This window comes from Cinclus cinclus, chromosome 8 (assembly GCF_963662255.1).
Source record: "Cinclus cinclus chromosome 8, bCinCin1.1, whole genome shotgun sequence".
Lineage (NCBI taxonomy): Eukaryota > Metazoa > Chordata > Aves > Passeriformes > Cinclidae > Cinclus > Cinclus cinclus.
In genome coordinates this window covers 2737919-2762228 of record NC_085053.1, presented here as the reverse complement: position 1 = coordinate 2762228, position 24310 = coordinate 2737919, and the positions used below count along the sequence as shown (strand labels likewise).

At 52.1% G+C, this 24310-nt stretch overlaps 1 protein-coding gene across 1 annotated transcript in view; it reads left to right on the top strand.

Annotated features, from left to right (window-relative positions):
* The window catches only part of CACNA1E (calcium voltage-gated channel subunit alpha1 E), an 89180-nt gene that overhangs the window by 25390 nt on the left and 39480 nt on the right, over window positions 1-24310 (top strand). Inside the window, exons 7-15 of the mRNA XM_062497716.1 lie at window positions 8580-8683; window positions 19751-19866; window positions 20875-20928; window positions 21265-21345; window positions 21622-21831; window positions 23144-23256; window positions 23497-23609; window positions 23741-23872; window positions 24183-24255. Coding sequence (XP_062353700.1) covers window positions 8580-8683; window positions 19751-19866; window positions 20875-20928; window positions 21265-21345; window positions 21622-21831; window positions 23144-23256; window positions 23497-23609; window positions 23741-23872; window positions 24183-24255 — 996 coding nt within the window. The remainder of the gene's footprint in view (window positions 1-8579; window positions 8684-19750; window positions 19867-20874; window positions 20929-21264; window positions 21346-21621; window positions 21832-23143; window positions 23257-23496; window positions 23610-23740; window positions 23873-24182; window positions 24256-24310) is intronic.

Sequence of the window (24310 nt, the reverse complement as noted above, 5' to 3'; positions counted from 1 at the left end):
GCTAAAATATTTGTCCTCATCTTCCTTACGAGCCCCATTAAAGTATTGAAGGCCTTCTGCTGGAGCCTGGATTTGAAATGCAGTGACACATCCATCCTATTTGAAACAGGAACTGTTCAGGCCAGCTTGATTTGGGCCGGGGAAGGGAGGTGTGTTAATATCAGTAGTCGTGCTGGAGCACATGGGTCAGAGATGTGAGCAGGGCTTGGCTGTTCTGCTTCCTGCCCCATCCCCATTTGCCCCAGTCGACCTTGGAAGGGATCAGATGAGGAATCTGTTGCAGAACAGTTGTTTTTTCAGGTGTGTGTGTACAAAATTGCTCACTGCATGTTGGTATCAATTCCTGGGGTTTCACAGCCATCCCGTGGGGTGTCCAGCACTCAGCTGCCCTCCCCAAAGCACCTTTGTGTGAGCAGTGTGAGTGAGACCTGAGCATGGTGCAGCTCTGGGTGGATTCCTCCTCAACCTTTTGGAGAGTGAGGACAGTGCCTGGCTTTCCATAGAGCAGCCAGGAGGCAGCAAAATTAATGGCATCACCAGAGAGGATTTTCCTCTTTTTGAGGGGGTTTGCTCAGACCTGAGATGAGCTGGGAAACCTCCCAGAGCCTCAGTACTTCCAAGAGCTGCTACAGATCCTCTGGACACCGGTGTCTATCTCCTGGGGTCCCAGGGCGAGAGCTACAGCAATGCCAGCCATTCACCAGGGGCTGTGGGAGCTCTGCTTGTGGTGCAAAGATCCCCAAAACAGCCCTGACACTGCACTGATGGCCTGGAGGAGCTCAGTACAGCAGGAAGTTGGGAGTGTGATGCATAACGGTGGCTCCCAGCAAGGAGCTGGGAAGAGGAGAAGGAGGAGGAGGAGGAGGAGGAGGGAGAGAGGCTGGAGAGTGGGAGAGGTGGCAAAAAGAGGGAAACCACCTGGCTTTTTAGCCCTCTGTGCTCTGGGATGGCACCAAGCTCTCCAGCCAGAACGCTTGCGAAGGGAACAGAAGTCCCTTCTTGCATGTTCTAAATTAAAACACAACGCACACAAAATATCCTGGCGGGGAGGTACGAAAATCAAATCAGCACCCAGAGCTCCAAGCAGCTCGGCAGTGAGCACAGTCCGTGTTGCCTCTGCAGCTGTTCCTGGTGGCTCAGGGCTCAGGGCTGGGGAATGGGGGCTGCCAAAAAGCCAGCATTTGTGACACTGCAGGACAGAGCCCTGTCCTCCTCCCTCCTCCGAAATGCTGCGTGTTTTAAACATGGTTGAGAGCATGTTAGAGCAAATTCTGAGAGGAGATTTCACATTCCACCCCAAAGGTTCAAACCCTTCCGAACTCAAAAAAAATGAGCTGTTTTCCCCCGAATGGCTCCAGTTGGTGCCCGTGCTGCCAGCCGTGGGTGCTGGAGCCCAGCCCTGCCAGGCACGTGTGTGGCAGCCAGCCTGCTCTCCCCTCTCCTCCCTTCTGAAAACGTCTCTTTCTCCGCACTCAGCAAAGCCAGACCCTCACCAGCTTGCCAAAGGTTCCTGTCTTTTTTTTTCCTTCTTCCTTTTTTCCCTCTGTGTGTGTGTGTGTGTGTGTGTATGTGATGAAATGACACAGCAAGAAACAAACTGTGTCTGCTGGATCCCAGCTTTCAGGCATGTTCTATCAAAAGCTCCCTGCCCACACCCTCCTCCCTGCCCGTGCAGGAAAGTCTCACTCCAAGACAGTCTGCTGGAAGCACTGGAGGAGCTTAGGGGGCCTGGTGGAGGTACCAGTGCTCCAGCACAGGTGCTTTGGCATCACCCAGCATCTCCAGGCTCAAGGGTGGGAGGTGGCAGGGGCGTCTCAGTGCTGCCTTGCTCGTCTTCGTTAAGCCCAGGATTTCTAATTCCGTCAGGTTTGGTGCTGGAAATGGCATAGTGAGGTGTTGGAAAGATGGTTCCAGACCTCTTGGTGAATGTGCTCCTGTGCTCTGGGGTTGGGTTATGGGATTGTTGGGGTCCATTGTTGGCTGGAAAGGCTGACCTGGAACAGAGACCAGACAGAGCAAAAGGAATACAAGAGGTATTTATTGAAAGGATGCACTTTGGGCAGTGCAAGAGCCTGGCTGGGGCTGCACCCAAATCAAACCCAAGATGGATCCTGGTCACGAGTTTTTACACTTTTATAAATTTTGGTTCATCTACGTGTTGGGGTCAATTATCCAACCACAGCCCCAGGCTGTGAAGTCTCAGTCCCCTGGCTTGCCCCCTTTCCCTCACTGTTGTTTCCGGTTTTGATTCTCTGGTCCTTGATTCTCTAGCTACAAAGGAATTGTTTTGTCCAACCACCTTGTGAAGAGACCTTACTAACATCTAATATAAACTTTCAGAGTTACACGCTAAGCAGCAGAGATTCTGAAAAATATAAAAGCTAAAACCCAAGGTATCCCATGAGGGAGGTTGTGCAGGGGTCTGTTACCCCAGAGGCTGGGGATGTTCCTTCATCTAGGAATGTCATACAATGATGAAAATCATATAATGGGGCCCAAGTTTCCTCTCTGGGCTTGCAGCATGCCCAAAACAAATCAGCGATCCAGGCCCCATGAGAAAACAGCCCCAAAGCTGATCCTGTGGAAGCCATGCCCTGCTGCAGCATCCGGGGTCTGGGTCCAGCTGGAGAGGCAGCAGTGCTGGCACATGGGTCTGCCCTGGAAAGAGCTGTGAAGCTTTGCAAATGCTCCATCAGGAAAAATTCATCTTGCCTGCACAGTGGTTAGGGGAGTGTTGGGGAAGGTGCAGGAGGGGTCTGGGCAGGGAGAAGGTGAAAGTTTGGGAGCAAAAGTGGAGGGATCACAGTGAAGGATGACTGTGGGGAGAGGCAGAGTGGGAGGCACACACAGGGATTGGGTTTATCCTAGCATTGATGCTGGGGCATCTGGGTGCAAATTCTTGGTGGGTTGGAGAAGAACAGCAACAAAATTGGTCTCGGTGCCTATTTCAAATATTTTGAAATCACTTGATTTTTAGTAATGCTTCTAGCAATGCATTTTTTTCATTCCATTTAGGAAACAGAAAAATGAAACGCATCATGTCCTTTTCCTGTTTCCCCACTCCCTCCCTGCTCACACTCAGAGAGAAGATTATGCTGGGCTTTATGTCCCCTTCTGGCATTATTCCAGAGCTTCCCAGTGCCAATGTGGGGCAGTGCTGGAGGAAAGGAATAGGGCAGGAGGTGCCCACCCTTCCTGGAAATCCTGACACTTGGCCGTGGCAGGATGTGTCCCACCCTGGGCCAGTCCTGGCCTTGCAGAGGAAATGCACCCATTTCCTCATTAACTTCATTTGGGAAAGCAAAGCATTTCCATTCAGATCTTGTCCAGTGCCAGGGTCACTGATGGATCCCAGGCAGGGAGTGAAGCATGGCCCTGCATGGAGGAGATTCAATTACTGCTATTAAAGGGAACAAGGAGATCTGTTACTGCTCTGGGGAGAGCAGCAGCAGGTGTCAGCGTCTGGACGGAACTGCTTAGGCCAGGGAATCTGCTGCGAGGTGTTTTTAGAATTAATTTTCTCCCCTTCTGCTGGGCTGTGAGGCTGCGACTGCTGGCCTGTGTGTGATTCTCAGCTGGATGCAGCTGTGGTTTGCAGGGAGGAGCAGGTCAGGGGTTAGGGAAGTGATGTTGGGGAGACACCATCAGCCATGGCAGGGGCACCATGGGTGTCACCACCAGGCGAAGAGCACGGAAGTTGCCAAGCCAAGGATTTGTAGCACAAATCATGGAAGCTGTGGTGGTTCTGCACCCGCTGTCCTGCTCTGCAAGCACCCGAGGAGGGCTGGGGAAGGCAGGCACAGCTCCCAGGGCAAAGACCCTTGAGACGATTGAGATCCATGGCTTTTCCCACCATCCCCAAACCTCTGTGTGAATGAAATCCACATCCTGCTGCTCCCTGAAAGCTTTGGGTGCCCACAGATCCCCAGTTCCCCTCCCCAAGCTGGTGAGCAATGAGTGGCCATTAAGGCTCCCTGCACAGAATGAACCTGCTCTTCGTTTATTTTTAGCCAGGAGAGACTGAGTTTGAGGGGTTTATTGAGGTTTTTCCCCCTCCCTTCCCTATAGCAAAGAAATCCTGAAGGTTCCCATGCGCCGCAGCCCGAGGGAGGGGACGTGTGGGCTGTGAGCTTGTGCTGTGCATTCAACTTGAGGATATATTTAGATTTCTTTAGATTTCTGGCCCCCCCAGTGAGACCTGCTTTTGCAGCTTCCCGCGCCTTTTCCTGCCCTTTGGGGGAGAAAAGAAAAACCAAAACCAAAAAAAAAAAAAAAACAACAAACAAACACCACAAGAGTTGCCTAAAGAATAACCTTGTGCTTGGGGGTTGAGAAGCAGGAGCTGGTGGGGGCTCTTTCCCTCAGGAGTGTCCTGCTCCCATGCCTTGGCGGCCTCATTTGTAGGCTCAGAGGGCTTTCCTGGCAGCAGGATGAATCCTGCCAAGATGTGAGTGACGTGGTTCTTGGTCTGGTGGTCGCAGAAGAGTTTGCAGGGTGGTGGGGTGCATGATGAGCAGGAGGTCTCTCAAAGGGATGGGAAGAAATACCAAAAATTTGTCACCAAGGAAGTCTTCCATTTCCCAAAGGAATATAAAAAGCCTGTCCCAAAGCGCATGGGTGAGTGATGGGACCTGCTCAGTTGTGCAGGGAGCAAGGGAGGAACCTAGAATTTCTGTATTAAAGGAGTTGGTGTAATTTAGAGATTAAAATTCCCGTGTCTACCCTGAATTCTGCAAACAACAACCTCCTGGTACCTTCAACAAAGGGGAAAAAAACCTTTGAGTAGGCACAGTGGACCAAGATGATGAACTACTGCCTACAGAAGGATATCAAGAACTGATGATGCCCCAAAGGAATGGGAAAAGAGGCTGCTCAGTCAAGACAATGACATCTTGGTGCCAAAAAAGTTGGGAAGTGCTGTGAGGGCCACAGCAAAGCTGTGTTGACACAGACCTCATGGAGGAGCAGCCAGCAGTTTCCCACCTCTGCAGCTGGAAGCGAGGCCCAGTGAAATGACATCTGGAGAGATCTTGGCATGGATGGACTTTCCAGCCCCGCTTTTGGCCAACGCTAAGCAACAAAAGGCGTGATAGTGGGAATGAGGGCACAACCAACGTGGAAGCCCAAGGCCGAGACCACCGCACCCACCAGCCTGGGTGCTTGGGATGGCTTCCCCCAAGCTTGGAGGGAGCTGGCACATGAAATGGCAGGTCTGGTAACAAGTATTTTTAACAGCTCCATCGAGTTGGGGGAGGCACCATCTGACTGGGGAATAGCGAATGCGATGCCTATATTTAAAAGCGGGGGGAGGAGGGGAGCAGAAGTGAGGCAGGCAGGAATAGGACTGTGAGGCTGACCTCGATCTCATGCCACTTCAGAACAGATTTGGGAGGCAAGAGAAGAAAATGAATCATGGGCTTGTCAAAGGTAGGTCACGCCGGGCTAACCTGGCATGGCAGGCCTAGAAACGTCGTAGAGCTGCTCCTGGTAGTAAAGGGTTTGTAAATGGGAAACTGGTAATGGGGAGGGGAACAGGGGAAGGGGATGAGGAGCTCGGTGAGGCTGGTGGGGAAGTGAGCAGTACTGGGATGGTCTTGAGGGGACAAAGGGGATGTCATTGACTTGTGGACTCCTTGGGGATGCTTCGTGGGCTCTCCTGCCTCCAGCATCCACTGGCTTCCCAGAGCTGGAGGGACAGAGGCTGCCATCCTGGACTGGGACCAGAGGAAGAGATGCGTGGTGCAGGGAGAAATGGAAAGCCAAGCGCTTGCTGAGGAGCAGCAAAGATCTCTCCTTGGAGCTCAAGTCTTGTTGGCTGGGAAGCAGTGGTGTGGAGGAGGAGAGGGTGGATGGGTGACATCGGGGTGACCACGAGGTGGCTGCAGAGCAGGGGTGTCATGAAGGAGGAGGGAGGATGGTGGGATGCAGGTGGGGTGGTAAAGTCTCTGTGGCATCACGCAGGGATGGAGTGTGACCCATCAAATTGCTCACTCAGGTCTCCTGTGTCCAGGAAGGATGAACTGAGCCTGGACTGGAGCAGGGGAGGGGTTGCTGGATGAAATAGGGCAGGAGAGCCAGTTGGGCAAGAAAGAACTGGAAGAACCTTGCTTTGGCCAGCAAAGCAGAGGCTGGAGATGGCTGTGATTGCTGTCTAGAAATAGATCAGGATAGAAACAGGAAGGAAAAGAGCTATTTCAGCCAAAGGCCAGTGCTGGCAAAGGAACAGAGTGGTATAGAAAATGACCACAAATAAATTTAGGCTGGAAATTACAGCAGCCATTGGAGCATCTGCTTGAGGAGGCTTCCAGTAGGGATAGTGAGTTTTTGGCAGTCTTAGTGGCTGAGCAAGTACCAGGTGATGGTCGGGAGCCACTGCATCCAAACTGTGCATCACCAGTTCCTGGGTTTGTAGGGAGCATTGGGATGTCCCCTGAGAAATTTCATGTTGGGGCTGGGGGATGCCAGCAAAGCTGGCACCAGCCAGGGGGACCCTTGTGGCTGCTGGTGGCAGTGCTGTTCCCGGGGCTGCTGGTGGCAGCCTGGGTGGTTGGGACCATCCCTGGGCTGACTGTGGCCAGTGCTGTGTCCTTGAGTATGTCCTATGACCACAGCTCCCCATCTTCTCCTCTACCCCAGAAATGCCCCTGCTGCACCTGCTGGGTGCAGGTGGTGCTGTGACCTCCCAAATCCCCTTAAAAAGCTCTCCACCCCCCTCTGCCTCCACCTCCAGGGGAGCTAGGCACTCAAATGCACAGAGATTGGGATGACATTCATCCCATGCCACCGGAGTCCTGCCAAGCCCCTGCCTCAGCGTTCCCTGCTGCAGGGCCCCAGTGCCACCAGCTTTGCTGTGCCTGAAAAATGCAGAGGGAACATGTGGTCTGGGCACTGATGACCCTGGGGAAACTGCCCATTTCCCCCTCTCTTTCCTGCTGAGATGGCTGAAGAAGAGGTGGTGATAGCTCAGTTCTGGGGGAAGATGTCTTGTTCTCCTGTAGGAAAGAGCTCGCCTTTTTTGCATTCCCTGTGACAAGGACCTCGGGGAAAGCCTGTGTTTTTTGGGCAGGAGCCAGTTTCAAAGGCAAGCAGTCCTGACATGAGTGGCAGATACCCAGTGGCATCTTGGCAGGGAGCCAAGCTTGGGCTGAGGGTTGCAAGGCTGGTGCCTTGAAGACTGATGCCATGGGAGATGGTGCTGTCAGAGCAGAGCACAGTGGCCTGGGTGTCTCTGGAGGGCTGTGGTGAATTTTGTCTGTCTGGGATTCCCATACACTGTTCCTTCCTCCCTGTGCTTGCTTCTCCTGTGGCCCTAAAGAAACGTGCTGGAGGTGAACCGGGGCTCTTGAAAGAGCAGGATCTTGAGAGGATGTGTGTGGTTTCCCTAGTGCCAAGGGAGGAGAGCAGTGAGTCCCTCCAGATGCTTCCAGAGCCCTTATGACTGTTCTTATGTGTGCCAGGTGCTGCTTGTCACTGAGATCACATCCCCTGTCCCAGGGCTGTGGTCAGTGCCTGTGCTGGGGTGTGCTGGTGTCAGGGTGATGGGGACACCCAGCTGAAGTGCCCATTGGAGGAATATTCCAGCACGGTGACTTTCTTTCCTCCTTGGAATCGCGCTTCTCCCGTTGCAGAGCCTTGCCTCAGCTCCTGCACTGGCCGACCAGGAGATGTGGTGCCAATGACTCAGATGAAGATGAGGGCTTAATTAGCACAGGGAGAGTGGGGAAGAGAGAGAAAAGAGAAAGAGTCTTTCATTGCAAGAAGATTGATACCACCTCCCCCAGACAGTCACGTTCTGCCACATCACCCTCAGCCCGGCGTCATGCGCATTGTGCCTGACACCCGAGGACAAATGGGGCCTGGGAGGGACAGAAGGGCACTGCTTTATTAAAACCTCTGGTGAATTAATGTCTGGAGGTATTGAGCAGGGCTCATCAGGAGCCTTTGCAGCTGTTGGGCTGTGCCCTTCCCTCAGAGCTCCTGTCTGATCTCAGCTGCTTGGCTTTGGGGAACGTACCTGCGGTGGGAAGGTGTCTGCAAGGCGTGATGAAAATGCCTGTTTGGAGGTTTCCCACCATGCATGAAGAGACAAACATTGCCTGCCTCTTCTTTAGATGCCACCTCACCTGGTCTTAAGGCACCCTATAAATCTGTGCTTGGTGTGGGGCTGCTTTGCCCCATCCTGGTGGATGTGTGTGGGAGCCCTGAATCAAACTGCTGAGGAAAACATGCTCACAGTGGCCTCTCACCCTCAGCACCCCAGTTTTGGGCTGCAGGACCCTGCACCTCCAGCTATGCCCCATCTCTTAGAGTCTCTGCAGGGGTGGTTGGAGAGGGCGGAGGAGAGCAGTCCTGCCTGATGAGGGCTGGAGACTGGAAAGCAGGGCTGGTGCAGGGTGCTGAGGGGTGCCAGGGCTCTTCTGGTGGGGAAGGGTGCCCACCAAGGCTTGGCAGGCATGGCCATGTCACCCTGAGGAGCCTGGTGTGGTCAGCCTGGAGCACTGGAGTTAACACACCCCTCCTCTGCCCCATCACTGGTGTTGAAGGTGATGTCACATGTGCTTTTTGTCTTTCCCCTCCAGACCAATGATGCCTTAGGAGCCACCTGGAACTGGCTGTACTTCATCCCTCTCATCATCATTGGATCCTTCTTTGTCCTCAACCTTGTCCTGGGAGTGCTGTCAGGGTAAGCAGTGTGGTCATTCCCTCCAAGCTGTGCCTGCCACACATTTCTGGGACCCTGTGTCCCTGCACCCCCTCCATACCTGCCTGCCCCACAGCAAGGGATTTCTCCCTGGCTGTACTCGGTTCTTTCTGTCCCTGGGGAGCTGGGAAAGGGACAACATTGAGTGCATTTATTATTACTCTTGTTTCACCTTGATGAAGATCTTGTGCTTCTGGTCCCCTGGAAGAAATGGTGCCTGGGGATCTTCTGGCTGCTTGGGACCTGCAAGAGGGGAGAGACATGGAGGGCAGGTCTACGAAATGTGTTTAAGGCTGTTTGTGGTGGGGTGTGTGTGGGTTGGGATGGGTTTGGGGAGTGATACAGAGCACCTCTGTGCTGTGACCAGGAGGATGTGCCCTGCACTGGTGGGGTGCAGGCTGGTGAGCATAAGGGTGCTTGGGGTGCATGTGGATAAGTCCAGAAAATAAGGAAGTAGGGACAAAGCAACTGTCCCTGTCCTGGACTTCCCAAGGGGAAGGCAGTTTTAATCCAAGCCATTAAACTGGGTTTGGAGACAAAAACTCTCCTGGTCTCCATGACAATGAACTGTGGTTGCATCAGCACATCCTCAGCTGCTGGCAGAGGCTGGTGAATGGTGAGAGCATGCCCTCTTCTGCACTGGGTGAAGATGTGGGCTCCTCTTTTCTGACTGATGCAGGTCATTTTTTAGCTAATTACGCATCATGGCAAAATGCACAAGTCACTGTAGCACCGATTTGGCCAGATGGAAAACCCTTACATGCAAGGGTCAGGATGGAGAATGGCCTTGGTTGTCTCTGTCCCTTTCCTGAGTGTCCCTGGATGTTCAAGTGTGATGTTCAGGAGTTTCTAGAGTGGCAGGTTGGGATCTGTTATTGGGCTGAATTTCCCCAGCTCTCATTCTGGGGTCTGACTGAGTCCAGGGGCTCTGGGGACAGGCTGCAGGAAGGGCCCCACATTGCCTTGCAGAGAGGGAATTCTTACGGGGGATGAAGATATCCAAGCAATGTTGGGTGGAATTTGTACTTCTTATGACACATCCAGCTTGGGCATTTGGGCAAAGTCCAGCTGGGTCTTGGTGTCAAACAGAAGCTTTCCTGCAAAAGCCTGGAGAAGGAAAGTTAGGAAGCTGAGGAAGCCCCTTATTACAATGTTGAATCGTGTCAGTGTTGTGTGTTGTGTGGGCACCGAGGCTTTTGCTGCTGGGGTGATGCTGAAAGCAGCTTGGGGACACAAGTCAGACATTGGCCAGAGAACCACAGCGGGGCTGGTGAATTCCTGGCCATGCCCTGGTCCAACTTGGTGCTTCACTGCACCAGGACTACCTGAGGCAGCTGTTCCCATGCCTGCTGAATTGGATGCAGTTGTCTAGGACTCTTCCCAGGCACTGGCTGGCATTTCCACTGTTTGTTTATTGCTAATAGGGTTTGTACTGGGGAAGGATGCAAGTGGGTGGGTGGCCTAATTAGCAATGGAGATGCTCCTGTGGCGTGGCAGATATCCCGGGTAAAGCAGGACTGCTCAGCTCCCTGGAGGGCTGAGTGAGGTGAGCGCAGGTGGCCAGCTGGGCTCTGCCCCTCCATGGCAAGGCCACTGTGTGTGTCCCTCTGCCTGGACACGGCCACATCCTCTGTGGCTCAGTGGATGTAGCACCTTGGCTGGGGGAATCATCCAAAGCTGCTGCTGGAGCCGTGGAGGAGTGGGACCTAAGGCAGGAGAAGGAATTTGTGCACACACATAATGTGTGTCCTCAAGTGCAGCTGGATGGGTCTTGTTCCTTCTTCTGTTTGCTGAGCTCTTCTTGTTTTTAGCACTCACTGCAATCCTCTGGTGCTGGAAGAGAGTGCTTGGCTCTGCTGGGAGATGGGAGATGTGACCTTTCCACTGCCCAGCTCTCAGCTGGATGAACAGGCAGGGCCCAGCCAGATATCCCCGCTTGTCCTGTGGCTGTGCTGAACTGAGAAGAGATGGTCACTTTGGGAATGAGCTCCATGGAAACACCTCCACTGAAGGAATTCTTTTTCTGGCAGTTACACCACTGCTTTTAGGAAAGCCGGGGCATACTCAGCTGAAATCATGGCCACTGGGAGCCTCCTTGCAGAGACCTGGCCCCACGTAGCTTGCAAACCACACCACCTGCATCCGTGGATAACAAGGTGAACTCGGGATTTCCAGCATTCTCCTCGACATTCACGCTCAGCAGCTGCTGCTGAGCTGCCTCTTCCCTCACCTCATCTCGGCAGCAGCTCCCTTTGAGGAAACAGCCCAGCACCCCGGGTGGGTCCCGAATGCAAAGAGGCTGCAGGAGGACATTTGTGTGTTTCACTTGCCACCAGCAGAAGTTTGCCTGAGCCCAGATTTAGCAATCTCCTGGTTGCGATGAGCATCTCTCCCAACAGTCAGTTCCCCAACTGTTAAGCTGAGGCATGACCTCTGTGATGTAAACAGCCTGGATCCATCTGCTCCTTAAGCACAAAATATGTGGGAGAGGAAAAGAAATGATTTTCATCATAGCGAGGCTCCTCAGTTTTCCTCCCTAAATACGAACAGGCATAGACACACTGGAATTGCATGCGACTCTATTAAGAGGAGATGGATCTCCTCCAGGCAGGGGCTTGGAGAGCCAGTTCTGCTGTGGCTTTGGCATTTATTACCAGGTCTATTAACTTCCCCCCTCTATGGATGCAATTACGGATCAATTAATTCTGACTGAGAGCCGAAAAAGATTAAAAAAAAAAAAAACTTGGCCCCGTTCCTCTCTGGGAGCAGGTACAGAGCCCAAGGAGATGTGACTGCTCAGCTTTTAAAGCTACATGAACTTCTGGGAAAATCCTGGCAGAAGACAGTCAGTGGGAGCGAGTGAGGATGGAGCATCCACTGAAACGCTGTTTTCCACTTGAGGCTGCCTTGTGTCCTGAGGAGTTGCATGTGCTGGAGGTTTGCAAACATCTGCTCTCTTTTTTTTTTTTTTTTTTTTGGTGAAATTGTTGAGCTTTGGGGTTTTTTTTCCTCAGCTGTTTCTCACATAAAACAATTAGAACATGTGTTTTTGGGCTCTGTCTGCAGAGCAGCAGAAACCCGATGAGAGCCATGCTGCCCTGTCCCTGCTGCTGGTGTCATGTGCCAGTGGCAGTAGTGCCACCCCAGGAGTGACCACAGCCACTAGGACTGGTGTCCTGTCCTGCTGACTGCAGAGGCCCTGCCTGCTTTTCCCCTCCTGGCAAGAAGATGGCTTGTGTCTAGTTTGTCACTGGGAGCAAGAAGATGAAAGAGTGAAGATAAAAAACAAGCTGTGCTTGGAGGTGTAGCACTGAGGACTCATGCAGAGCTTCCTGAGGACTCATACAGAGCTTCAGTACCAAACAGGCTGCATTTTGACTCTTTCCCACCTCCCTTTCCACAGCCTCTGCAGAAAAAATTTGGTTTGCAATCACCCTCCTCCATTCATTGCAGCATCATCCTTCTGTTGAGAGCTGGGAGACTCCATTCCCATATCCAGTCTTGTGCATCCAGCCCCTTTCCAGAATGTCAGAGCTGTTATAATCACTGGTATTTCTGGTCTGCAGAAGTGGCAGAGTGGGTGCAGAGTGGAAGGAGATGATGCCTGACTTGGGAAGACTGGGCCCTCAGGCCAGCCAAGGAGAAGACCTCTGGAAGCTAATGGCAGAGCAAGAAGTGGAGCACGGTGGCAAGAAAAATGGAATCTATCTGCCTTGTACCAAACAAGAAAGTAATTTAAATCCTCCTAATTGCTTCCACTCATCCTGGTGATGTTAAGTCTTTTCTCCCTTAAAGTCTTTTCTGCCCCCCACCCCCAGCTCTTACACTAAGCCTTTGAAAGAAAAGACTAATGTTATAATTAAAGGATCAATTTGGCAAGATTTCTTTGTCTTAAGATCTTTCTTTCAGGTTGGGTTAGCACTGCGTTCCCGGTCTCTGGAGAGTTGTCTTCAGTTCCTTCAGGAGCCTTCTGTACCATCTTCTGAAATCTTTTCACTTCAGTTAATTTGAATTTTTTCCCCATCCAATTTGGATGCATAACAAACGATGAATAAAATTAAGTTTTATAGCAATTAATAATAAGGGTGTTGAGGGAAAAAGCGTACATTTTCAATGGAGAGAGGGTTCTTTTTGCCAGCTCCACACAAAAACCTGGGCCCCACGCGGTTGAGCGGGATCTGGTGCTTTGAAGCCAAAAACATTGGGAAGGTGACTAATTTCTTGAAGATTCATGGAGTGCGGGGGACACATCACAATGCAGGAAAGCTTGTGGAAAGACCATCAATTTCCAGGAAGATGTCAAGAAACAAAATTCTTTGCCATAAGAATGGTCAGGCATTGGACCAGCCTGTCCAGAGAAGTAGTAGAATCACCATCTCTGGAAGTCTTCAAAATACATGTGGATGTGACATTTAGGGACATTTTGTAGTGCTGTTCTCTTAATGGTTGGATTTGAGGATCTTCACCTTTTCCAACCTGAATGAGTCTATAGTTCTACACCCAAAAAAATACGGAGTTGGAAGTACAAAAGCTTGGAAGCATCATGTCAGCTTTTTCCTGGAACCGTTGTAGGATCTCAAGGCATGGCTTGGATGAGATGTGAAATGTCTGCGCTTGTGTTGTGCTTGGGAAGTCAGTAGCTGAGATCCCTTTTGAACAGACCAGTGGGTTTTGAACAGAATGAGGATGGGGATGTGCTGCCCCTCCCAGGCCCCCCAGCACCACCATGGGATGCACGAAAAACGTCCGCGCTCGTCACTTTGTTCGGGGGAAGCTCTTTGTCATCACCGTGGTGTTTGAGCACAGGCCAGGCAAAGGAGGCTTGGGGACCTTCATCTCTATTCAGCAGGCAGGTGGGCATCCATATTCATGCCTCTCTGCCATGCTCTGTTGGGCCACCTTTCTGCCAAGGGCTCCAAGCCCCATGCAAACAAGCTGCCTGACAAGAGGCGTGCGTGGCTGCTGTGCTGGATCCTCTGCTGTTACAGGGAATAATGACTCCTCTTACAGCCAGCTGGGTGAGAAGGGGAAAAAATATCCACAACAAAAAGATGACTCGCTGACTTTCCCCTTTGATTTCTCCTGGCAAATTATTTGCCAGCATGTCTCCCTCCGCTGCTTCAAAATTGCTCTTATTCCTGCCTCCTGGCAAATCTGCTCCATGGTCTGCCTGTGGTCCGCGGCTGTGGGTGAAAAGGCTCCGTTTTGATCCTCCCAACAAAGCACTCAGCCGATAGTGCTTGCTTACAGATTGCATTCGGAGCTGTTTGTTCCAGATTATGGTAATTTCTGTCCTCCTGGTTGATGACAGCAATCGCGTGGCTGTGGCTGCAGAGATTTGAGCCGGTGGATGGCTTTGGAGATGTCCAGTTCCTCCAGGAGCTGCTCCGCCCTGGCAAGGGGGTGCTGGGCACTGCTGTTGGATGGAGAAGGGGTTGTTTTGAGTGCTGGAAGCTCCTGGGAAGTTAATGTGATGAAAGGCTGAAAATTGATGTGGGGTTTTCTTTCCATACTACATCTCACCTGCAGTACTGACCACACACCTTTCATCTGCAGATTGCTGTCGCATGCAAAAGGAGACTATAAAGATGTTCTCTGCTTACAGAGGGGATAAAAACTGGAGCAGAGGAGGGAAAGGGAAGAGTGACATTTTCCCAGCACTGCATGAGCCAGTGGGAGTGATTGTGAACAAAGCCCGGGGCTCTTGAAGCATTGAAGCTGCACTGCTCATGCCAGCCCTGCCTGATAAGAGTGAAACACAATCTTGAGCTCCCATCTCTGCTCCTTGCTGCTGGGGCTGCCAGACCCTCTGCCATCCTTCTGCAGCTTCTTTGCAGTGTGGGCTGAGTGTGCCATTGCTGCCCTTGGTGCAGCATTGCAGACAGAGTTCTCCGGGCAGAGGGACAGCGATGCAAACCTTGGTGGTGTTATCCTTGGAAAAAAAATGAAATTGAGAGTCTACAGCTAGAATGTTTGTGGCTCTCTTCTCTGCCCTTGTCGATGCAGCCCAGCACCCTTTTGGTTTTCTTTGCTGCAGCAGCACACTGCTCATTCATACTGAACTTGTCCCCAGGACCTGCGGGTCCCTTTCCACAGAGCTGCTCCCACAGGCCATCCCAGCCTGTGCTGCCCTCCTGGATTTTGTCTTCCCATGTCCAAGACCTTACATTTGAGTCAGAGAATGGCCTGGGTTGGAAAGGACCTTGTAAAGACCATCTCATTCCACCCCTCCTGCCATGGACAGGGACACTTTCCCCTAGACCAGGTTGTTCCAAGCTTGATCCAGCCTTGAACACCTCCAGGGATGGGGCAGCCACAGCTTCTCTTTGTAAGGTTCCCATCAGCCCACTCTTCCAGCCTGTCCAGGTCTTCCTGCAGGATTGTTCTCCCTTCTGAAATGTCCACTTCCCCGCCCGGTTTAGTATCAGCACACTTGGCCTTGGAGAAATCCAGGTGGACAACCACAAGTTTTCCTCAAGGTAGAAGGTACCCATCAGCATCTGCCCCTTCTTAACAAGGACAGTGATGTAATGGGTAATCTCAGGGCTGGTATCTCCCAGCTCCTTCCCGTTTTACCATTCCATGCCACCAACAGCTTGTCAGCTTTTCCTTCCTCAGCTCGTGTGACTGCCAGTGCTCTATAAATGTTCTCTCTCTTTAGCAGCATCAGCTGCCCTCCCACTGCAGGTTTGTCACACCGTGGTGACACAGAGCTCCCGCCCAACTGCACGGGGGTGATCAGAACTGGTGGACAGGGAACACAAGAAATGGGGTGTTTCTGTTGGCCTTTCTTTTTGTACCCTTTCTCTTCACCACTCAGTGCTTCAGAGAAGACCTTCTTGAGACAACACAGCTTTGTTAAGGAATCATAGAATGGTTTGGGTTGGAAGGGACCTTTGAAGGCCATCTGGTGTAATGCCCTGCACTGAGCAGGGACATCTTCAACTAGACCAGGCTTTTCAGAGCTCCATCCAGCCTGGCCCTGAATCTTCTCTGACTCTGGCAGTTCAAGTGAACTTAAGCAATTACCCTCACTGAAAAACTTGTGGTCCCCTTCAAAGTGGGCCTGTGAAGGACACCTTCACCCTGCAGAGGTTTTTGTACCTTTTTGGACACCCTGCTCCTGCTTCTGCCATGGCTTGAGTGCAATAATCCCAGTCTGCAGTGCCAGCTCTGCCTGCCACCGTCTGTTTAAGTTGAGGCTCCAGGTTACAGACTGTGCAGTCAGTTCAACACTCTCATTTCAGTTCCTTTACACCTCTTGGGTAAATACCATCTGATCCCCCAGGTTTGCAACTGTCTCCGCTGTGTTTTCCACACCGTCTGTTGTCAGTTCCATCCCATAACCTTCTCTGACACCCTCCTGGAGTCTCAGAGGCAGTTTTTCCTCAGATTGTGGTGCTCAAAGCTCAAGTGAAGCCATGAGCAGAGACCTGAGGAGAGCCGCAGTGTCACCTGGTGTCTTACAGATGGTCTCTCTTGTTATGCATCCCATTGTATTTGTTTTTTTTTCATAGAAGAGTGGTGCTGCTGTCTCATCCTCAGTGTGTAATCCAGTATTTCTCTGATTCCCATCCTGTCCTTTCTGCTGCCTCAAGTTGTTTTAAGGCTGATTTGATAACTGGTTTGCTGGAAGCAAAATATCTTTAATAGAGGCAAGAGGAGATGAATTGATGGGTTTGAACATAGATGATTTGTCATTTCAAAGCATGGAGGCCATAACATTGATGTGACCAGCACTATTTACCTGCTTTGAACTCAAAGATGGTCTAAAAAGTAGAAAAATGGATTTCAGTAGCTGTGATACTCTTTTATCTTAACTTGTTTTGAGTTCTTGGTTTTCTTGTAGTTGGTTGGTTGGGCTTTTTTTTCCTGTTTTCTTTTCTTTTTTTTTTTTTTAAGAGGGAGCCCATTTTCAAGCTGGGTATTTCAACAAGTGGTTCTCCCATTGAAACCAGACCTGGGCTTTCCAATCCTTAGAGTGGATAATGTTGGAATAAAACCATCACTGTGGGGGCCTGGAGAGGAATGTGGCTGAGCATGGTGGTGTTGCCAGGGGTCTCCTGCCAGGAGCAGAGATGCTTTAAGGCCACATGAAGGCAATGCCAAGGCTCTGGAGGAGAATTTGCAAGCAGAGGAGCAAAACATCTGTGCTCTCACTGCCCCGGCGGGCTGGGCACAGGCTGTGGGGGAACGGTGCCCTTGAAAGCAGGAGGACAGACAGAACATTGATGATCCCCAGACCCCACCAGGGCCTTCAGCAATTGTCTCCAGAGCTCTCTGAGTGTCTTTGGCTTCATGAGGCTGAACAGAGAGGGTCTGCAGTGACACAAGCCTGGCATCATGGATCTTGGCTGTCAGGTGTGGATTTTTTGAAGTGGGAGCCATTGGGATTTGAGGCCAGAAGAACCCAGGTGGACAGGCAGAGGTGTTGCTGGTGGAGGCTGTGCAATCTGCTGGGGTGCTCTGAGCCCCATTGCAGGGACCCTGTGGGGCAGCACCGCCCTGGGCTCTTTGCAGGGCAGAATTGGGCTGTTCCTGGTGATGTAACCCCAAGAGAGCAGGAGCAGAGGCCTTCAATGGGAGGCAGGCACCCGCTCTCTGAGCGATGCCAGGCTGCCCTGCCTGTGACTTGGAGCCTTCCCAAGTTGCTGTCAGTCACCATGGCTGGCCCTGCTCTCACTCACACACAGTATTATCTCTACCCGCTGCTGCAAATTGGCTCTGAGCAATCCTTGATCTGTCAGCATCGCCTACCCACTCTCAGATGTCACCAGCCCCCGCTGCTGCCCTGCTTGGGAACGTTGTCTCTCTGAAATGTAATAATTCATTAAGTTGAGATTAACGTTTTTTCCCCCCCTCCCCTTTCTGCCACACCTTCCTCCTTCTAATGGACAAAAGCAATTAAGCTCCATTAGGGATCAAGTGAGTGGAAAGTGGCTCCCTTGGAGACGCTGCTACATGGACCTTGTCCCTGAGTGTGTGTGGCACCAGCCTCCTGGAAATTAGTGCTCCATGAGCAAAGGGGCTGGACAGGGGGAAAATCTTCCTTGATGAGCACCTTTTCCAATGCCCCATTCCATTCTGCAGGAAAAGGTAGCTTGAGGCTCAGCTGGTCCTCCTGGGTGGCTTCCACTGTAGGCACATGGTGATGGTTTGTCTTGCCGTGCAGCAAAAGGAGCTGGAGAACAGAGGGATCGACAAACAGAAACCAGCAGAAAATAGCCAGGTTCCCAGCTAATACAAATCAGGAGGAGCTTCCCAAGTTCTCCCAGTTGCCCACAAGCTGAGAGAGTTGGGGGTGTTCTGCCTGGAGAGGAGAAAGCTCTGGGGAAACCTTAGCGCTCCTTCCAGTGCCTAAAGAGGCTTCAAAAGAGCTGTACAGGGACTTTGGACACGGCCATGTAGTTACAAGATGAGGGGGCATGGCTACCCACTGACAGAGAGAGGGGTTGGATTAGATATTAGGAACAAATTCTTCCCTGTGAGGGTGGTGAGGCCCTGGCACAGGTTGCCCTGAGAAGCTGTGGCTGCCCCTTCCTTGGAAGTGTTCAAGGCCAGGTTGGATGAGACTCTCAGCAGCCTGGGGTAGTGGAAGGTGTCCCTGTCTGTTGCAAGGAATGGGATGGCCTTTAAGGTCCCTTCCAACCCAAATCATTCTAGGATTTGATATCTATGGGGTCTGGGAAAAGTGCTGTCGAGGCTGCCATGTAATTATGGTCCACAGGGCAGAGCTGGGAGGACCAGAGGACCAAACCAGAGGAGGACAAGCAACTTCCCTTCTGACTCCAAACAGCATCTTCTCATTCCTTGACATCCCAAAATTGCAAACAAAGGGTGGTGAGGGGTAATAGCAGATCCAAAATTCTCCTGCCTTTCCTTGAGCTAGAGCAAGGAGGTGTTTTGGCTTGGCATGCCCAAAACTGAGAGTGCATTTCACTGTTGGCTGGGTAGATCTTTCCTTCTCCCCCATGTCCTCCCACCCTCCTTCCCCTCACTTAGGCTGCTTTTCTCTTCCTTGCCTTTTGTTTCCCCCCCCCCCCCTTTTTTTCCCTGCCCCAGGAAGAAAGTCTTATTTCAGTCTGAAAGCCAGTGCCAGAGGGGGAGTCTGACACTTAATGCCAGAGCGGCAGGAAACTTCACCTTCCTGGGGTGGAATTAAAAGCGCTTGAATTGTCTGGGGATCTTAAACAAGAGATGCAGGGAACATTCCGGGCTTTCCACACAAACACAGGCGCACACACACACATGCAAAAGCCCACACAGCATCAGGGTGTAATAGCTCAGCTGGGGTAATGCACTTGAACGCTCTCTGCAGCAGACAGACCAGCTCCTTCCGTTCTTTGGAATAGTTTTTGTTTTTTGAGGCCTGAGATTGCTGCTGGTCTCTGGGGAGAGAGAGAGATGTTCCTCTTGCAGAGAGAACAATGCCATTTGCTCTTTGTAATCAGGCTTGCCTCGGAGTATCCTGGGGCTGGGAAGGGGCTGAGGCTGTGGGCTGGAGTTCTGTAGATGCTGGGACTAGGGGATGGGGTAGGGAGTTTCTGTGCTGGTCATCACACCTGGACAGCTCTTGTGAGGCCCTGAGATCCAGAGGAGGACAGGCATGTCTCAAGTTTTGGGAAAATACTCCAAGGAGGGTCTGGAAAGGAAAAGGATTCAGAGGAGGAGGTGAAGGCAAGGGACAGGACCTTCCTTCCTCCATCCCCCCACTGCCTCCTCACAGCACCCAGTTTTTATTCCCTGAAGGGACACACAGAAGCTGAGTTGGCTCTGGAGCTGGGTGGCACTGGGAACATTCTCTCTGAGTGGCAGCAGCTCCCAGCTGCAGCATGCAGGAATGAGCAACCGAGCAGGGCGTTTGCTCACATCCATCCATTCCTGCTTTTCTCCTCCCTGGCCATTCAACCCATTCTCTGAATGGGGGTGGCCGTGCACGTCCCCCACAACCACCTTGGTTCCTGCTTTCTGGGCTGTGGTTCCCCAGCTCCCTGGGCATCACGCTGCTCCTTGGCCCTGCTCTCACCCCTCCCTTCTGCCCTTCCCCAGGGAGTTTGCCAAAGAGAGAGAGCGCGTGGAGAACCGCCGAGCCTTCATGAAGCTGCGGCGCCAGCAGCAGATCGAGCGGGAGCTCAACGGCTACCGGGCATGGATAGACAAAGCAGGTAAAGGATGCTGGCCAGGGGGACAGCTGGGGGGACAACAGGCACCACAGGCTGCTGGCTGTGTGGGGTGGTGGGGATAGAAAGAGCCCCCAAGTGTCCAGGGTGTTCACATGGTGATGTTGAGTGCATGGGTGAGCTTGGTGCAATGGTCCCACCAGGCTTCAGGCAAGGACATCACCAGCCTCGGGTGAGTCCTCATGTTCTGTGGCGTGAAATTGTCACATTCTGTGCACGAAGCACGTTACATCTCCAGGGAGGCTGTGAGCAACACAGCTGTCAGCTGTGCTCTGCCATGGTTTCCTCTCTCCTGGCTTTGCTGGAGTCTCCTGTGTGGGAGTGGTGGGCAGTGGGAAAGAAGAACAGTGAGCAGAGAGAGGGGTTTTCCAGTTAAATCTCCTCCTGAAGCCACCTGGAGGGGATGAACTTACTGGTTCATCCCCTTACTTGGGACTTACTTGGGACTCCTGGACCTGGGCTGGGGGTGGTGGAGGTTCCAGGCTTCCTCCTGACACAGGCATGACAGCCTGTGGGTGTTGGGTCCCAATCTGCCACAGCCCATGTCCTTGCTTGCTCCTTGTAGGAATCAGGTCAGTGCATTCAGCTCTGGGAAGTGAAGATTTACACTTTCATCCAGCATTCAGACTTGTAAAAGATGGGTGTCTTCAAATGAATCCTGAGCACTAGACCTCAGCTTTAGCCCAGGGCTGGGTGGCTTGAGGCCCAGACCTGCCTACAATTTTCAGCTTCTTTCTTTCTTTCTTTCTTTCTTTCACGAGCTTAATGTCAGTGGAGGGAGAAGGGCTGATCACAAGTAATTCTTCTTTCTGATGCAATGTTTGGTAGCTGCCTCTTGTCACTCTCCGGAATTTGCTTTTGGGCCCTTAACCAATACTTGGTCAGAGTTTGCAATCTAGAGCCAGCCTCTGGGCCAGGGGAAGTTCTTAGGTACAAGGCAGTGACATGTGACAGTGCCTTGTCTCTTGATGCTGAACTGTGTGTTTTGCATAGAGGAAGTCATGCTGGCTGAAGAGAACAAAAATTCGGGGACCTCGGCCTTAGAAGGTAAGACCAGCAGTGCCCTTAAAATCTGCCTGCCCTTCATTCTGCTGGCCTAGAGCTGGAGGCTCAGACCCTCCAGTTGTGATGGCAGCCCCCAGTGGGGTCTGCAACCCAAGAGAGGGGTGAAGGGAGGTGGATTGGCACCATAACTCCTGAGAGAGTGTGGAGGCTGGGAGGTGTCTGATCCCACAGAAGGGATAGCTCTTGACTAGGATCACCTGGGTCCCTCCATCCTGTTACCAGACCTGAGTACTGATCACCAGGTCTTGATCCGATGAGCTGGCTACTGGCAGAGTTGGGCCACTGAGACTCCAGCACCTGTTCCTCTTGCCTTCCCAGTGCTCAGGCGAGCCACCATCAAGCGGAACCGGACGGATGCCATGTCGGGTGACGAGCACTGTGTCGACATCTCCTCTGTGGGTGAGCGGAGGCTGGCGCAGAGAAGACCTCTTCATCCAACTTTGGGTCAGTGCAGCCTGCAGCTTGCTTCCCCCAAACCTCTGCCAGCTGATTGGGTTCCCAGAGTCACACCTGTCACCTGGAGAGTATCACAGACCAGCCATCTCTGCCAGTTTAGCACCCTGTGCCACATAAAAATTCTCTGGATGAGTTTTGCCCCACGGGAGCAATGTCTGTGAACCTTCTGTCCTGTCTCATGTTGCACCCAACTCCTTGTTCCCCTTCTTTTTCCTTCAGGTAACCCCTCGAGTCACTCTGGCCTCAAAGGTGCCAGGGTGGATGGTGCCTCCTACTTACGGCACAAGGAGCGACTCCTGCGCATCTCCGTTCGCCACATGGTGAAATCCCAGGTCTTCTACTGGATTGTCCTGAGCCTGGTGGCTCTCAACACTGCCTGCGTGGCCATCGTCCATCACAACCAGCCAGCCTGGCTCACCCACTTCCTCTGTGAGTCCCTGGGCTTGGGGTATGTGGGAGAGCTCTGCTTGGGCAGGAAAAACCTTCTTATCTCCAGTGGTTGGAGGTTGCAGCACACCCTCACTGCTTGTCTCAAGGCACATAGGGATGAATCCCGCCACAGTCGTGCTGGTGTGGAGCTGGGTGTGGAATAACTTCAGCTCCATTCACTGTTGATAACAAACGACCACGTACAGATATTTAATTAAGCTTTGCCCTTGGCCCCAAGGCCACCGAGGGCTGTCTCAGCCTTGTGAGCAAACACGTAGGAGTTGTGCTGGCTCCGTGTCCTTCAGGTCTGATATGTTTGTCATGAGAGAGAAAGACTGCCAGTCTCAGTGGAGTTTATCCCAAAATTGTGAACAGTGGTGATGGAAAGCTTGCTGGAGAACCACCTTTGAATGTCCGCAAGCCATTGCCGGAAAGGCGTGAATTTGCGGGGAAGGCACTGGTCATGGCAGAACGTCCTGGTTAAAATCTTTGTGCAGAGCATGGTGACAGAATCCCAGGCTTGGAGGTTCCCAGTTATGGAGCTTCCCTGAGCCCAGCATGGGCCAGGGCACAGGGTCAGGTCTTGGAAGCACTGCAGCCATGTCCTCTGCAGTGTGGGCTACTGCAGAGCAGCCACATGTCACTCCTGAGCTGCTGCAGTGGGGACAATGCTGCTTTCTCAGATGTGTTATTCATCCTCACCTTGAAAATGTCCTGTCAAGCCCCAGCTCTACCCAAATCTGCAGCAGTAGGTTCAGGCCTGCCAGGCTCCCAGCACGCTGCGGTGAGGTATGGCAGCTGTTCGTGGTGAGAAGCATCTTCTGGGAAAGGTGAAGAGCAAGGCTCTTGCCTGCTAAATGTTTATGAAATAGCTGGAAAGGCTTTTCACTGGCTCTTGGCTGCTTGGCTCTGTTTCCCTGGCCAAATTCCAGCCATGCAATGATTTTAATCCAGGTTGATAATATTCCCCTACAGTGTCGTGTGGTTGTTGCCTTTGTAGGCTCCTCAGCTTCTCTGGTTTAATGCCAAAGAGCTGCTCTGCTCTGTGCTGGCCATGTCTGGTCCTCTTGATCCCCTGGGACGCTGGTGTATCTTCCCTGAATGATTAACTCATGGGTTTAATGCTCTGTTACATATGGTTTAGCTCCTCACCAATTAAAATTCCCTCATCCCAAGCCCTGAGAGTTTGGAGATGCAACATGGTCCTTGACTTGTCCCATCTCTGTGGTGTGCTGGATGCTCAGCTGGTGGGTGCATGCAGTGTGCTCCCCACAGTTTGGTGCCCCAAGCACGCTTGGGTTTTGTCTTCTAGACTATGCAGAGTTCCTGTTTCTTGGGCTCTTCCTTCTGGAGATGTCCTTAAAGATGTACGGGATGGGGCCACGCCTTTACTTCCATTCCTCCTTCAACTGCTTCGACTGTGGGGTGAGCAGCCCCAGGGATGCTGTGGGTGTGGAGGGAGATGCTTGGCAGGGTCTGCAGTGCAAGGCACCAAAGGGAAGATCAGGATGGCCCTCACAGGGGGCAGGGAACACTTTCTGTCCGGACAGCCTGAGACACCAGGTCCTGGTCTGGGTGGTGGGTGCCTCATCTTTGGGGATGTTAAGATTCCCTGCAGCAGCCCATCCTGAGCCTGTCTGATCTGTGGCCATGTCTGCTTCTCAGGTCACAGTGGGAAGCATCTTTGAAGTGGTTTGGGCTATATTCAGACCAGGAACCTCTTTTGGGATCAGTGTCCTACGAGCTCTTCGTCTCCTGCGGATATTTAAAATAACCAAGTGCGTACCCACCATCAGTGCCTGTCATTCTCCATCTCAGACTGTGGCTGCAGCCCAGATCCAGTCACTCCTGCTCTCCTGCTGATGGCATCAGCATCACTGCCAGTGCTCCAGCAGTATCTGTTTTCTAGGTACTGGGCATCCCTGAGGAATTTGGTGGTCTCGCTGATGAGCTCCATGAAATCTATTATCAGTCTGCTCTTCCTCCTCTTCCTCTTCATTGTAGTCTTTGCCCTGCTGGGAATGCAGCTGTTTGGAGGCAGGTATGTGGTTTCAAAGCTGAGGAACAGGAGTTTCTTGGTGTTAAAGCCAAGTGATGACACCCTCTTTAGGGTCCCAGCAAGACTGCACCTTCTCCCTCAGTTTCCACCTACACAAAAATCCCTGCTTGAGGACTGCCTTTGGGCTCTGTGGGTCCTTCTAGACAAGAGACCTTCTGGTTTCTGGCACCAAAAGCTCAGGAGACCTTTTCTGGAGGGGGGAAAGGTCCTCCTAAACACAAGAGAGCCGACAGCACAGCAGCCAGGGCTTTGATATTTCATCCCATTTATGTTGACCTGGTTTCTTTTCCAGGTTTAACTTCATGGATGGGACTCCATCGGCCAACTTTGACACCTTCCCTGCAGCCATCATGACGGTGTTTCAGGTAGGAGCTGGGCTGCCAAGAGACTCAAGCAAGGGGACTTGGGACCACCTGCTCA